At 38.0% G+C, this 15726-nt stretch overlaps 1 protein-coding gene across 1 annotated transcript; it reads left to right on the top strand.

Annotated features, from left to right (window-relative positions):
* LOC127525240 (L-threonine ammonia-lyase) lies at nt 1–14453 on the top strand. Its single transcript, XM_051917653.1, has 12 exons — nt 1–708; nt 3308–3662; nt 4377–4493; nt 6487–6728; nt 7913–8078; nt 10314–10413; nt 10498–10573; nt 10654–10779; nt 11398–11404; nt 11701–11861; nt 12332–12389; nt 13796–14453. The coding sequence occupies exons 1-12, from the start codon at nt 122–124 to the stop codon at nt 13892–13894; spliced, it is 2094 nt and encodes a 697-aa protein (XP_051773613.1). The 5' UTR covers nt 1–121; the 3' UTR covers nt 13895–14453.
* Nucleotides 14454–15726: the final 1273 nt, after the last annotated feature.

Raw genomic sequence — 15726 nt, 5'->3', positions numbered from 1 at the left:
ATAACCCTGAGCAGTAAGCTAATGTCCTGTAGGACAACTGAGAAAGAGGACAATACTGTTGGATAGATATACACACATCAGAGAGCATCTGCGCAGCTTGGTGTTTCATGTCAACTTGAGGATGAATTTTGCAGCACAGTTTTTTGCAAACTTTGTGAATGACGGCTTGCAGCCACAAGAGACAAGGAGAGGCTTTAATGACAGCGAGGAATATGATCCCTTCTGGCAGAGGTGGGAAACCGTAGCGTGTAAATCTGAAACCCTTAGAGTGTCTCCAACACCTAATACTTCCCAGTGTCCTCTTGAGTCTGAGAGATGTGATAGTTCAGAGACGGATATGGATGAATCTAGATACCATGTAGCAACTCCTTCCCATCCTGCGGTTCCTCCATCCAGTGACTCACATTCACCCGCACCTGCCCGTAAAACACCCAAACAAAGACGCCAGCCCGAACCCTCAGCGGCTACAGTTCACGTTCTTGATCCCGGAGAGTCTCAAGCTGGAGTGTCAAAGAGAGTCGATGATCCTCAACCCGCTTCTAAAGCTCCCGGTCCTTCTCTTGTAGATCCAGCAGAACTGCCCTCGTCTGTAGCTCTCCCTCCGTTTCCACAGCTTACCGAAAGCGCACCTTTCCTGTCGCTCTTCCAGGCATTAGTGTACATCCTTCTCAGACTCTTCCTCTCCTTCATCCTCCTCTTCCTGCCACGGTAAACATCTGAGAGGAGCTAAGAGGAATCTTACAAAGAGTTACTGATGCATGACATTAACCCTGTAAAGCCTGACATATGAAATAATATCTAATTGTTTGAAGCGGAACAGTTTATTGAACCAAAAATGTTTTTGTTGAGTATCATATTTGATCCATCAGGCATTTATGGCTCATATAGTCTGATATAGTGAGAATATGGAGGAAAAAACAGCTTTTTAAATGCTTAGTTTTATGATCAAAGCTCTGTAGTTTTAAAACATATAATGCAATACAATGATGATTGAGAGATGAACAAATAAACCTTTCTCAAAAGATCATGATCATATTTAATACTCATGATTTTTTATGTCTGGATAATCAAGTAAACTGGTTTGGTTCTCTGAAACAGAGAGAGACTGTATTAGACACTGTGACGTGGGAATGAGGTGAAAGGTCAGACCTGCAGAATACAGCAGATATTAATAGCCTTCAGCGCTGGACACACGACCAGAGACGGTGAAATACTGACCACTAATGTCAAATATACACTGCAGAAGTGGAACAGAAGCACTTCTGAAGTGGCAGTTATGTGTATTCTTTATACAGACTGTTTAATGCGGCAAAACAGCAATTTTAACGGCATACCTTCGTACTAAGGGCTGAGGTGTGTCAGAGCTGGAATAACTTAATCTGGCTTTTATGCAGCATTGCGTCTTGAGCAGGCACAGCCTTAATTCAGATGTGTAAAATCACATTCACTTAGTTGTCTTTACATACACCTGATTTAATGCTGCTCTGTTCACAATTCAGTGTAAAGACTCAATGCTGCATAAAAGCCAGATTAAATTATGTCAGCTCTGATACACCTCAGCCCCTAGTATCAAAACTAATTTGCCATTTTAATTGCTGTGTAAATGCATTTATGCATATCTGAGCAGCATTAAACAGTCTAAATTCACCTAAATGCCACTTCAGATGCAGCTTCTGCACCACCTTTGCAGTGTAAATTTGGCTCTAGTGTTGTTTTCACCTTGATCAAAGCATTCTGTTAATTTATTATGCTGGATTATACACATAATATCAAGAATACATACTAATCCAGTAGCGCTTGTACTGTGTTCTGCTCCATGCTGTTTTCTGAATGCTTACAAATCTGTTTATTTGAGCTGAGTATCATCAGAAACTGTACTATAGCATGTGAAGAAGCTGCTGTCTGTAGTCATTTGATGTGATTGTGAACGGTCTTACGTGTCAGGAACATCTTCAGAGGGCGTGTGGTTTGTTCAGGTCCTGCATTTGTTGAGCGAGTGTCGCTGTTTGTCTTCTTCTAGTTTCAACTGTGTGAAATAATCAGAAGTTGTGAACAACAGTTCTTGACAATGTACATAATTCTTTTTAATTGCAGAGTCGAATGATACCGTATCGGCCATTTTGGGCGTCGGACCATTTTGCATTTTGTAGTAAAATACTGTATTTTTTGACCGCATTAGCGTATCATTATGAAACTCAGTATGGGTCATCAGCACAATGCCCTGAAGGAGCCTGAGAAGTTTCAAGATGAATGAAATATTGAATGAAATATTGAGTGAAATATTCATATGCTCATAACGTTTGATGTGGTTGACTTATTTTCATGGGAGTCATCCCCTTAGATTACTGAATCCTTGGCGAGTCCAACGATGCCCAACATGCTAGGTTTCACCTTATAGTTTGTGCAACGTTGCGATATAGCGTTAAAACAACGTTTGTGAATATCTTCGAATCCATTAGTCCGATCGAGACAAAACCACCAAAAAAACTTCGGAAACATAGGACGTTGGCTAAATGTTTAATTTATTTCTCCACAAATAGGAAAACACACACAAAAAAAGTAATGTAACACTTAAATAATCACATAAATTATATAACACATATTTATAATAAAAAAAAAAAAATTGAAATAAATAATACATAAATAAAAATGACTGAGGAAGATAAGCAATTTGTCATAAGAGCCTCAGTAATTATAGCACACAATGGCACGCTCTAAAAATAATGCTGGGTTAAAACAACCCAAGTTGGATTGAAAATGGACAAACCCAGTGATTGGGTTGTTTTAACCCAGCGGTTGGGTTAAATGTTTGCTCAACCTGCTGGGTAGTTTTATTTAACTCAACTATTTAAAAATCACTGTATTTCTTGCTTAAAATGAACCCAAAATATGTTGGAAATTAACATTTATTATTATGTTTAATAAATAAACATTTCTTAATGAGTTTAATGAATACAAATGAAACAATAAAACATTTATTAAATTGCTTATGTTAACCTTTTAACTATTATTGTTGCCTCTAGTAATTATGTGTCTGATTTTTAATTTCAAACCTATTTTGGGTTCATTTTAAGCCAGACATATAGTCATTTTTAATCAATAGTTGGGTTAAATAAATCTGCCCAGCAGGTTGGGCAAACATTTAACCCAACCGCTGGGTTTGTCCATTTTCAATCCAACTTGGGTTGTTTTTAACCCAGCATTTTTTAGAGTATAAAGTCACTTAATTTAGATTTTTTTCCCCGAGGAAAGAACATAATTTCTTCAGTGTCTCTTGGTTTATTAACTCCATGTCTCCCTCCAACAGCACAGAGCAGCGGCGAGGTTCCTCCAAACCCGACTGCTCCTTCCACAGCGGCCCGTGCGCAAAAGATGCCCACGTCGTTAACGGTCGCGTGGGTCGCCGCTCAACTCTCATCTGCCCAGAACGCCTGAAAGACTTTGGAGCTGAGGAATACCTCAATGGAGATGTGAAGGTCTTCGAGACCACCGTCTCAGAACCACCGGAGGTCCAGTTGATGTCAACACCAAAACCGTCCGTTAAGAAAGGCGGCGAGGGCAAATCAGCACCCAAAGCTGCTCCTGAACATCTGCGCTTCGAGGACATCAGCGCGGCCGCATTCAAACTCCAGCAGTCAGGCATTCAGAAAACTCCCTGCACGGTACATCTCTACACAGTCACACACAGACCGCCAGAACATGACTGAACCAACACAAACTAGTCCAACATCAACAATCACACGGCAAAAACTGATGCTCTTCCTCGGTGTTTCTGTCTTGTTCTTCAGCACAAATATCTAAACATTCTTAAATCAAGATGCATTTACTGGAGAATCAAAATGACTGAAGATATTAAGAAAAAATCTGTCAGAATTAAGTGAGTTTGTGCTTAAAACAAGAACAAATATCTGCTATTTTAATACATTTTTCATAAAGCAAGACTTAATATCTTCAGTCATTTTGCTTCTCCAGTAAATGTATCTTGATTTAAGAATGTTTAGATATTTGTGCTGGAAAACAAGACAAAAACACTGAGGAAGAAGATCATTTTTGCAGTGTAATAAGACTCAAACATCTGCGTCTGATCAAACTCGAGAACAGCAGATACTAATTTTGAGTTTTGCAGGAATGTGCAAATGAAATCTTTGAACATGTTCAGTCACACCGCATGGATGTTCGAGGGAATTTTGAGTCCAGTTATCCTGCTGTTTTTGCACAGTGTATTTAGACACGATTCCTCTGCCCTGGCCAGTTTGGTTTTATGGCCTCCTAAAAATGGGAGGCATTTGCTAGAATTACAAACAACACTCTAACATAGACAAGACCTCGTCAAACTCCGATCCCGCCCTTAATAAACGTGTGCGTTCTGCCCTCAGTACTCCAGACTGTCCAAACAGTATGGGATGGAAATCTACCTGAAGAAAGAGCTTCTCCATTACACTGGATCTGTGAAGGAGAGAGGAGTGCTGTGCCTGCTGTCCTCACTCAAACAGGTGACGAGCTCATCTGTCACACACATACAGTGACTGCACAACACTTCAGTCAATGTCACTGAATCATATAAAATATCTAAGCAGGAATGATGCACAAACATCCACAAAAATCCATAAAATAGCACTCAGTTTTATTATCATATGTTTAATATATGATATTATATTTAATTGAATAAAAACAAAACAAAGTAATATCTTAATTTTTGTAATGTCATTTGAGGTCTGTTGACATATATTATTATTATTAGGGGCGAAGCACCGAAGGTTTGATGGCATCTATTGTAATCGTTGGCATTCTTATTATTCTTCTTCTTCCGCTCTGGCAGTCTATGGCAGCCCATAGAACCGCTTGCGGGAAAGTTATGAAATTTGGCACACTGATATAGGACAGTCCCAACATTAACTACAGCAAATTTAGTGTCTCTAGATCAAACTCTCTAGCACCACCACTTGTCCAAAGTTTCACACATGTTTACACTAATATCTTTTGAAACATAAGGGTTAGAAACAAAAAAAAATTCCTCTGACTTCTTGGCTCAATACAATTCGATTACACCATATGATGTGACGTCATTTTCCGTTATGAAACTTTTCCCGCCAAATTTTCCCGCCAAAAAAGAAAGAAAACTTTTTCGAACTCCTCCTAGATGGTTGCTTCAATTTTCATGAAAATCAAATCAGATCATCAGACTATGCTGGCAAATATCTATCAAAATCTTTTTGATAAACCCAACCATTCTCGAATAACGCGCAGACAAATTCGAAGAAGAGCATGCCAAATTGGACGCGAGGCTATATCTCTGCAACACTTTAGCGTATTCAGACCAAACTTGGTACATGTCATCACAAGCATGACTTGAGGCTACATGCTGCGTTTCGGGACAGCACCACCAACTGGTCCGGATATAGCAAAATGGCTATTTTTGCTTTTAACTTCTGAACTGTTTGGCCAAAAATTATACTTATAATATGGTCTTGTTAGATTCAGGGCAGCATGCCGAGTCGAATGATATCCAATTTCACCATATCGACCATTTTAGGCATCGACCGTTTTGCATTTTGTAGCAAAATACTGTATTTTTTGAATGCATTAGCGTATCATTACGAAACTTGGTATGGGTCATCAGCACAATGCCCGGAGGGAGCCTGAGAAGTTGTGAGACAGCGCCACCTAGTGGTGAAATCAAATATACATATGCTCATAACTTTTTATGTGATTGACTTATTTTAATAGTAGTCAATCTATCTTCTTAGATTCCTGAATCCTTGCCGAGTCCAACGATACCTAACATGCATAATAGGTTTTGCCTTATGGTTTGTGCAACGTTGTGATTTAGCGTTTAAACACCGTTCACAAAAATATCTTCGAAACCTTTAGTCCGATTGAGACGAAACCACCATAGGAAATTCAGAAACATAGGTCACTGGTCAACAACCACATACCAAAATTTTGATAGTAAGTAAAAAAATGCATGGGTCATTTTTTATGTACCCATACGTATACATGTCTATAACTCCTAAACGAAATGAGATATTTTCAACAAATTTGACACACTTATTTATGGGAACACCCTGAGGACACAATAAAAAAGTTGTGGGATTGCACCTGTTGGTGGCGCTATAACTGAACAAAATATGAAATTACCACTAACTACAGTAAGTATATGAAATAAAATGCTATATTTTTTACTGATGATTTTACTTCTTGCTTCCTTCTTTGTGCTTGGCCCCTTAATGGCTGCTTGAAGCTATATTTATTGTTAATATTATAGCATAAATTAAACATATGATAATATAAATTATATTATATTTAATATGATAATAATATACAGTAGTATGTCAAGAAACCAGACATTAGAGTACAAAAATTCACACAGTAGTAATGTTTCATTATCATATGTTTAATATTGTGACATTTAATTTTTTCTTGACATATGTTATCACATGAAATATCATAAGCTGTAATAATGTAGCTGGCTGGTATTGTGTGCAGGATCAGCAGAGGAAGGGCGTGATCGTGGCCACGGACTGTAACTTCTCCATGGCGGTGGCGTATCACGCAGTGGAGATGAGGATTCCCGTTTTCGTCATCATGCCGGCGTACAGCTCTCCTCCGCGCCTGCGCATGTACAGAGACTACGGCGCAATGGTCATCTCCTACGGCAGCACAGCGCGAGACTCCATCAACCACGCGCGCCACCTGGCCAAAGAGAACGGATACCTGTGTCTCGAGGAGTGAGTCAATGATAAAAATCCTTAATTTTGTGTTCCGGGTCAAAAATGACCCACCATACAAAAAATACTTGTAAATCTCTCATTATGCTATATTATCAGCAAATATTGGATTCAATCTTTTTATCAACTTGTTTTCTTTCCGTCACCACAGGTTTTGTGCTGATTGATCGTATGCCTCATTGATTTGAGCACATGCACCTCAGTTTATTTGGGGTGAATAAGCTTGAGTGAATTTTTTTCACTTAGAAAATGAGGAGCATCAGCTCAGCGAGGCCTCCGATCAATCAGATCCAAAAAGAAACACAAAACCTGTGCTAACTGAAAGAAGAAAAGTTGACAAAAAGATTAAATCCAATTTTTTGGCAATAGCAAAACATAACAAGAGATTAACAAGCAATTCTTTGTAGGCAGGTCATTTTTGACCCGGAACATCACAAGTGTAACAAGGTGGAGAAAATCCCCCAAAAAGCACAAAAATTATCAACATTTTTTGGGAAGTTGTTATAGGCTGTGTGAGGAAAATCAGTTTTAGTCCAACATTAACTAACAAAATCCTCTCCTAAACTTAAGTCCCATTGTTAGACTTAAGATCTGAGAAGTTCAATGATCTAGATGCTTTTTTTATTTTTCACATTTCAAATGTATTTGTTTAGCGCTTTTCACAATACACATTGTTTCAAAGAAGCTTTACACAAAATCATGTTAATATCTATATCTTCATACCTTACAGTCGCATTTAGCAGATTAGGGTTAATAAGGCATGAAGATATTGAGATGCTTGTAGAGCAAACATCACATAGCAACACCCTAGCAACCACATTTAAGCATCAAGATGGTGCTTTATGCACAGACAGACATCATCGTCTTCATTATCCAGACTTTTGTCTCACTCAAGAGGATCTTTGTGTTTGTTTCTATTATTTATCATGTATTTATCATGATAGTGTCAGTGCAGTTGAATCCAAGTATTACTGAATATTAATTCTTTTTAAACCCCAACTAAGCAAAGCCAAATGGCTGCACTCAATCACTGCACTATTATTATAACAAGTGTAAGATAATGAGCAGACGTGTCCAAACCTTTGACTGAACGCAGAACATAAGCCTGAAAGCAACAGTCATTTGGCAGAGTGTGGCGTGTCTATCTGGACAGGTGTGACCGATCTGCCTCTCTCATCCCGCAGGGATGACAGCGCCGTGTATCTGGCAGGCCTGGGCACCGTGGGTCTGGAGATCTACGAGCAGGTGCCCAAGCTCGACGCCGTCATCGTGCCCGCGGGCGGACACTGTGGCCTCCTGGCAGGAACCGCAGCCGCCATCAAACACCTGAACCCTCGCATCTCTGTCATAGTGAGTCAGATCTGATGGAAAACACAGTCTTCCAGCTCCAGGTTCACGCTGTGCTTGGTTAAAGCTGAAATGAACTCATGCGTATGCGTGAAGAGCATCATCATCATCATCTTTCTGATCTGTGAACACTTCACACAAGCACTGCACATCAGTGTGATTTTAGTTTAGATTTCATTATGTGCTTTTGTCATTTTATTCCTTTTTTTTTTAAATATTGCTATTTAAATTTAATTTATTTTTATTTCAGTTTTAGCTTTTATTTCCAATTAATAATTTTAGAGCTTCAACATTTCTAATTTCTGTTTAGTTTAATTAACTAATATTTATATTTTATTTTAATTTAAAGCCTTATTTCAATTAAAGGTGCAATATGTAAGACTTTTGCAGTAAAATATCCAAAAACCACTAGGCCAGTGTTATATATTTTGTTCACTTGAGTACTTACAATATCCCAAATGTTTGCAACTATTTGTAAATCGTAAGAAAATTGCAATTTTAACCAAGGCTCTGGGACGTGTGAGGAGTCGCCTGTCAATTGCGTCATGCATCACCCGCGTTACCCTCGGTTTCTGGTTTTATTTTGTAGAAACCATGGAAACACCAAAGACGCTTTAATATTTACATGTTTTAATAGGCAAGAAAACAAATGTTTTGATATATTTATAGACAGAAAATGAATCGTTGTTATATAGTTCAACGCGTTTAATGTTAGTCTTATTGTTTAAATCTAATTTTCTTGATTTTTTGCGAGTATCATGCTTTACCATGCCTCAGAGAAAAACACTATTTTGTGAAGTAGCTAACATAGCATAATCAGATGCAGCTTTATTTTTAGTAACAGTAATACAGCATTTTCTCCATCATACAATAAGTTTTAAAATGAATTGCATGCCATTTATCAACACAAGCCATCCAGCATTTAATATGATATTCTAAAATCAATCTATCTTACTGCAGTGTGCAGCAAAAGTCTCACAGCAGCCGCCGAGCGAATGCACAGAGTAACGTTATAACATCATTTTCAACACACTCAAATGTATCTAATATGATAAACAGAGCTGCGTTACCTCATACTCATGACCGGAAAAGCGGAAGCAGCGCCGGCGACTGTGGCATAATAAAAGTTCCACTGCTCGCGGCGTGTGTTGCGCAGTCGCTCCAGCGGACTCGTTCAGCTCCCACAACACTCGGTTCTGCTCTGCTTCATACTACAGTAACGTTAATAATCGCATCCATGAACATGATTTCTTCCCGAGTCCTGTCCCAGTTCTTTCCCACCAGCCGCTGAGGTGAAGACCACATGTCCCAAGATTCCTCGCTCAAACTTTGCATCATCACAGTCACAGTTATCATTGTGTGTTGAAAGTTGTTATAGTGCTACTCTGCGTTCGTTCAACGGTTGCTATGAGACACTTGTTGCACACTGCAGTAAACTAGATCGATATTAGGCATGGTAAATCAAGAAAATGAGATTTAAACAAGACTTACTGTGTTGAGCTATATAACAATGATTCGTTTTCTGTCGATGAATGTATCCAAACAGTTGCTCACCTGTGTAATAAAACTCATAATATATTAAAGCGTTTTTGGTGTTTCCATGGTTTCTACAAAATAAAACCGGAAATCGAAGGTAACACGGGTATGATGTCATAGGCCTGGTTAAAATTGCTTATTTCTCTGGATTTAAACATTCTTGGAAACATTTAGGATAATGTAAGTACACAAGTCAAAAAAATATATAACATTGTTCTAGTGGTTTTTGGATATTTTAATCCAAAAATATTACATATTGTGCCTTTAACATCAATTGATACACTGTTAGATCTCTAGAATGCATCAAAGTGCACGATTATGAGCATGAAAGGGAAGTTGCGCTCCTGTTTTCTTCCCTATTGTGCCGTATATTCGAGTGAAATGGCTTCTGGAACAAGAACAAATGTAGGGTGGGGCTTGATTTTGTCTGTGGGGAATTGATTGGATGGTTGTGGTTTGCTATTGGTGGATCTCATGTGAGTGACAGGTTGCCCCGGCCTCATCATCAGAGAAGAGGAGAAGTTATTCTGATTCAAGATTGCCAGGAACATGAATTTAAAACAATAATGATGTGCACTGATAAATCATTTTGAATAAACACTGCAATATTCCATAAAAACAACAAGAATTGCCCCTTTTGATTTCATGGTGACTTTAAGGCATGTCTTAATTCATGTCTTGTGGATCTTGTGTTTCTAACAGGGTGTTGAACCAGAGGAGTTTCCTCTTCTACTGCAGTCACTCAAAACTGATTCCCTCATTAAAGATCTCTACTGCAACCCCAACAAGAAACTCTACAGAGGTAAAGTCTTCTGCAAACACTTCTGCTTTCCCAGCCTTCTCTTATGAGCCGTTCTGATCGTTCTTTCTCTATCTGGTCACACAGATTTGGTGGATCACTCTCTGGGAACACATACCTTTCAGCTGGCCAAGAAACTGGTGGACAAAGTCATTTCTGTCAGGTATCTTGAAGCTCTTTAGCCCCATACGTTCCATATCAATACATTCCAGTTAATCCTATACATGTCTTCTCTCTCCAAAGAGAGGCGGACGCTCTTGTGGCCATGCTGAGGTTTCAGGAGTATGAGCGCTCGACCGTGGACACAGAAGGAGCCATGGGTTTGGCCGCCATCTTAGGTGGACAACTGCCAGAGCTTAAAGGCAAAAGGTACTTAAAGCCCCTCACCTACTTTATTACCATCCTAACCGGGTCAGTGTGCACCTGGATGCTCTTAGTGATAAGCCAGTTAGCTGAGGATTTCTTCACGGTCAGTCCATAAAGACGAGCTGGTTGACTGAACTCATTTAAGCGATCTACTGAACTGAATCTCCTTCAGAAAACAAACTACACTCTGAATGCACGAGCTGCACTTGATCGACACGCACCTGCGAAACGCGTTATATTAATGTAGCTGGCTTACAATCCATCTATATCTATATATTACTAGAATATTTGAATCACTATTGATAAATGAAACGGTAACACTTACAACAAGGTCTCATTTGTTAACATAATTTAATGCGTTAGCTAACTAACAATAAGCAATGTATTTTTAGCAGCATCATTTATCTTGTAAAAATGCAATTATTCATTGTTTTTTCATGTTAGCTCACAGTGCATTACCTAATTTAACCTTACTGCTTTAATATAATGGAAACAACAGCAATATACAATAATATTTTGCATATTTTGCAATATTGTTCACTGCAAAAAAAAAAATGTTTTGCCTTGTTTTCCAGTACAAATATCTAAACATTATTGAATCATTCTCAAAAAGATATTAAGTCTTGTTGTTTTCTGAAATTAAGTGACTTCATGCTAAAACCAAGGAAACAAATATCTGCCAATGTCCCAATTGACAGATATTTCACTTCATTTTGATGCATTTTTCAGAAAACAAGACTTAATATCTTCAGTCATTTTGCTTCTCCAGTAAATGTATCTTGATTTAAGAATGTTTAGATATTTGTACTGGAAAACAAGACAAAAATACAAAGAAAGGACATAATTTTTTGCAGCGTTTCCATGCAAAAACACTGATAAAGCTTTGGTGTTACATGGAAAACTCTGTGTCCTCTAGGGTGGCAGGTGGTGGTGAGCAGTGCAAACATGGAACTGGACCTGGTTCTGCAGTGTGTGGAACGAGCTCTGGTTCTGGACGACAGAGTCGGTCGCTTCACGGTGCAGCTGGCGGACTGGCCTGGAGACATGGCCAAACTACTGGACCTGCTGGCCAGAGAGGACGTCAGGTGAGGCCAAACACATCCACTGCTGAACGAGGACGACGCAAGACATCCGTAGTGTTCTGGAGGAACAGATACCTAGTGTCAGCTGTGATTCAGTGGCTTTTCCTGGCAACTAAACCCTTATTTACATTCATGCATTTGGCAGATGCTTTCATCCAAAGCATTGAAGGTTTACATGTGATCCGTTCAACAAACAGGTTGATTAGCAGTACTGTTAAAAAAACACAGCAGCTTTACACATTTTCCATTCTTTATCTGTCTCCTCATGCTCATCTGATTACACTAACAACCAGTCAAATCAACAGCAGCATGTCAATATTCAATGATCTTGTGTTTCTTCACTCACAGTTAACGTTAGACAAGCCTGAATCCTCAGATTAACTGTCAGGACATGAAGGAAACAGCACTAACTAACTACCTACCTAACTAACTAACACAGCCAGCAGTCAGTCAACACTGTTTCTCTCACTCAGGTTGCTGGATGTTTGTCACAGACGCTACAGTGATAAAGCAGAGCTCTTCAAAGCACAGGTCAGAGGTCATTTGATTTACACTCTCTAACAAACTAGAACCACGGCAGAACACCTTTTCATTTTCATTCATTAACATGGTACATAACAGGGATTCCCAAACAGTTTTTGTCAACCAAACCCTTTTGAGCTAAAATATTTTCTTGACCTCCCCCTGAGATTTTAAGTGATATTTCAGCTATTTAAATTCACATTCGCATGTTCACGGTTGTCTGATGTCAGTTAATGGTCACATGACTTGCAGGTAAAAAATAAAATTATTTAACAAAATTGAACAAAGATTTAATTTTGGTAAATTAACAAAAAATAAATAATTTAAGATTAAAAATCTGAATAAAACACCAAAAAATATGATTTAAAAAAAAAAAAAAAAAAAAAATCAAATAAATAATGAATTTAAAGGGTTAGTTCACCCAAAAATGAAAATAATGTCATTTATTACTCACCCTCATGTTGTTCTACACCCGTAAGACCTTCGTTCATCTTCAGAACACAAATTAAGATATTGTTGATGAAATCCGATGGCTCAGTGAGGCCTCTATATAGAGCAAAGCCATTCAAACTCTCAAGGTCCATAAAGGTACTGAAAACATATTTGGAAAAAGTTCATGTGAGTTCAGTGGTTCAATCTTAATATTATAAAGTGATGAGAATACTTTTTGTGCGCCAAAAAAACAAAACAAAATAACAACTTTTCAACAATATCTATATGGGCCGATTTCAAAACACTGCTTCATGAAGCTTCTGAGCTTTATGAATCTTTTGTTTCTAATTAGTGATTCGTATCTCCTATCAAACTGCTGAAATCACGTGACTTTGGCACTCCAATTCACTGATTCGATTCGTAAAGCTCTGAAGCAGTGTTTTGAAATCGGCCCATATAGATATTGTTGAAAAGTCATTCTTTTGTTTTTTTTTGGCACACAAAAAGTATTTTTGTCGCTTTATAATATTAAGATTGAACTACTGAACTCACATGAACTTCTTCAAATATGTTTTTAGTACATTAATGGACCTTGAGAGTTTGAATGGCTTTCCTCTCAATGGAGGCCTCACTGAGCCATCGGATTTCATCAACAATATCTTAATTTGTTTTCTGAAGATGAATGAAGGTCTTACGGGTGTAGAACGACATGAGGGTGAGTAATTAATGATAGAAATTTCATTTTTGGGTGTACTAACCCTTTAATTTTTAAGGGTTAGTTTTATATATATATATATAGTACATAGTGTGTATGTATATGTATAAGTACCATGGTATCATCATCATTTACTGTACTGATGAGTTATGTATATCTATAAAGACACAGGGTTTGCAGTTTATCAGTGGAAATTCAGACAGATTAGCATATGAGTGTGTTTGAGAAGATGTTCTCGGCTGAAGTGCTGATGTGATTGTGCTCACAGGTCGAGTGTGTTGTTGAAATGAGGGATAAAAGTCAGAACTCACAGCTGCGGCGGACGCTGTCAGACCGCTATCCGTCACTGCGCTGGCTGGAGCGGTGATCCACACACACACACACACACACGTAAAAATACACTCTCTCTCTCTCACACACACACACACACACACACACACGTAAAAATACACTCTCTCTCTCACACACACACACGTAAAAATACACTCTCTCTCTCACACACACACACACACACACACACACACACACACACACACACTCACACACACATTGTCATAATTAAAAAGCATGATTATGTGTCAGAAATGGGCTTCCACAGATCTCAGGATCTGACACTGATCACTGCTGTTTGACAAACACACACAAATACAGCATTTAGAAGAAAAGACAACATTTAAATACTCTTAGTGTCAAAGATGTCACATGAAATATGGAAGTAAAGATCACTTAAGTCTCAGTCATTCCACACTGATTCAATTAATTATTATTGGATGTCCTGTAGATGGGGATGATCTTTATGGGAGGAGGGTTGAGCTGTACATATCTTTATTTATAAACGTCACTGAATGTTTGATGTGGAAACTAGCTGTTCTGACGTCTGCTGTATTTAGCCTAAGAACATAAAGCTTTATTCTGTATATATCAAACTCTGACTGCTGTATATTAACTCTTGGAGATCAGAAGTGTGTGTCTGCATGAATCTACACGTCACAGAATCCTGAACGCTGACGCTACAGACATGAGGATGAGTTAAATAAGAGATCCCAGGTCACAGAGAGGAGGACTGGAGTGTGTGTGTGAGAGAAAGAGAGAGCAGTGATTAGAGTTTAAATCTCTAAGTCTATTAGCTGAGGACTCCTTGACCGCGGCACAAAATCCAGACACAAGAGCTTGAGACTTGCATTTAAACGTCTGCTGACGGCAAAACAAAACTGTAAAAAACATTCCACAGATTCTGCACTGCAAAACTTTATTTCAATGGTCCACTTTAGACATTTTACTAACTAACTTGAGTCAGAGATTTTCTGCCAATTGAGTCAGAAAATCTTGTCTTGTTTTATCGTTTTCCCTTTTGAATTAAGTTTATTTTTCTGACCCCATTGGCAGATATTTGTTCTTGTTTAAAAGCACAAACTCTTAATTTTCATACATTTTTCAGAATAATTCATCGATGTATATCGATTCATGAATGTTTAGATATTTGCGCTGAAAAACAAGACAAAAACACTGAGGAAGAACATGATTTTTGCAGTGTAATGTGACTGGCGTGAATGATTTCACATGGATGGGGTGTAAACACTCTCTACTATATGAAAAAAAATGCTGTCAATTAATTAATCATGATTAACCACAGCTATCATTAAAACTTGTAATATATTTTTATATTGTAATACATCATCTCACAGTGAATCTCCAAATGAACGTATAAACAACATAAAGACGGTGTATTTTAATTATTTGTTTAACTCTTGTGCTGTGTTGAAAACCCTATCACACTCGTGGTGTTACCGGTCAAAAATGACCGGCCTGCAAAAAATTGCTTATAAATATCTCGTTATGCTACCTTATCACCAAATACTGGATTCAACCTTTTTGTCAGCTTGTTTTCTTTCAATTAGGACAGGTTTTGTGTTTATTTTTTGAACGTATCGTTCGTAGGCCTTATTTATCTGAGCTTATGTACCTCAGTTTTTGAGTGAAAAAAAGTGTTTTTTTGTGGATAATTTTGTCAATTTTGCACCAAATATGAAAAATATGTGCACTGTTTATCACACTAGTGTGCTTTAATGTTTAAACAAGAAATTTGTTTTGAAATGGTTTTATTTTGTTTTTATTTATTACAAAATGGCATAAAATCACACTCACAAATGACCGGCCTGCAGAAAAATAACTTATAAATCACCTGTTTCGCTAGTTTAT

The sequence above is a fragment of the Ctenopharyngodon idella genome, chromosome 13, assembly GCF_019924925.1.
Source record: "Ctenopharyngodon idella isolate HZGC_01 chromosome 13, HZGC01, whole genome shotgun sequence".
In the NCBI taxonomy this organism is placed as follows: domain Eukaryota; kingdom Metazoa; phylum Chordata; class Actinopteri; order Cypriniformes; family Xenocyprididae; genus Ctenopharyngodon; species Ctenopharyngodon idella.
The sequence above is the reverse complement of the archived record's forward strand: the minus strand, read 5'-3'. Positions and strand labels throughout refer to the sequence as shown.

Excerpts from the sequence above, each read along its gene's own strand:
- LOC127525240 (XM_051917653.1), top strand. The coding sequence starts at position 122 with ATGAATTTTGCAGCACAGTTTTTTGCAAACTTTGTGAATGACGGCTTG. Across the intron at positions 709-3,307 it reads ATCCTCCTCTTCCTGCCACG|CACAGAGCAGCGGCGAGGTT; the intron begins GTAAACATCTGA and ends TCCCTCCAACAG. Across the intron at positions 10,414-10,497 it reads CAACAAGAAACTCTACAGAG|ATTTGGTGGATCACTCTCTG; the intron begins GTAAAGTCTTCT and ends CTGGTCACACAG.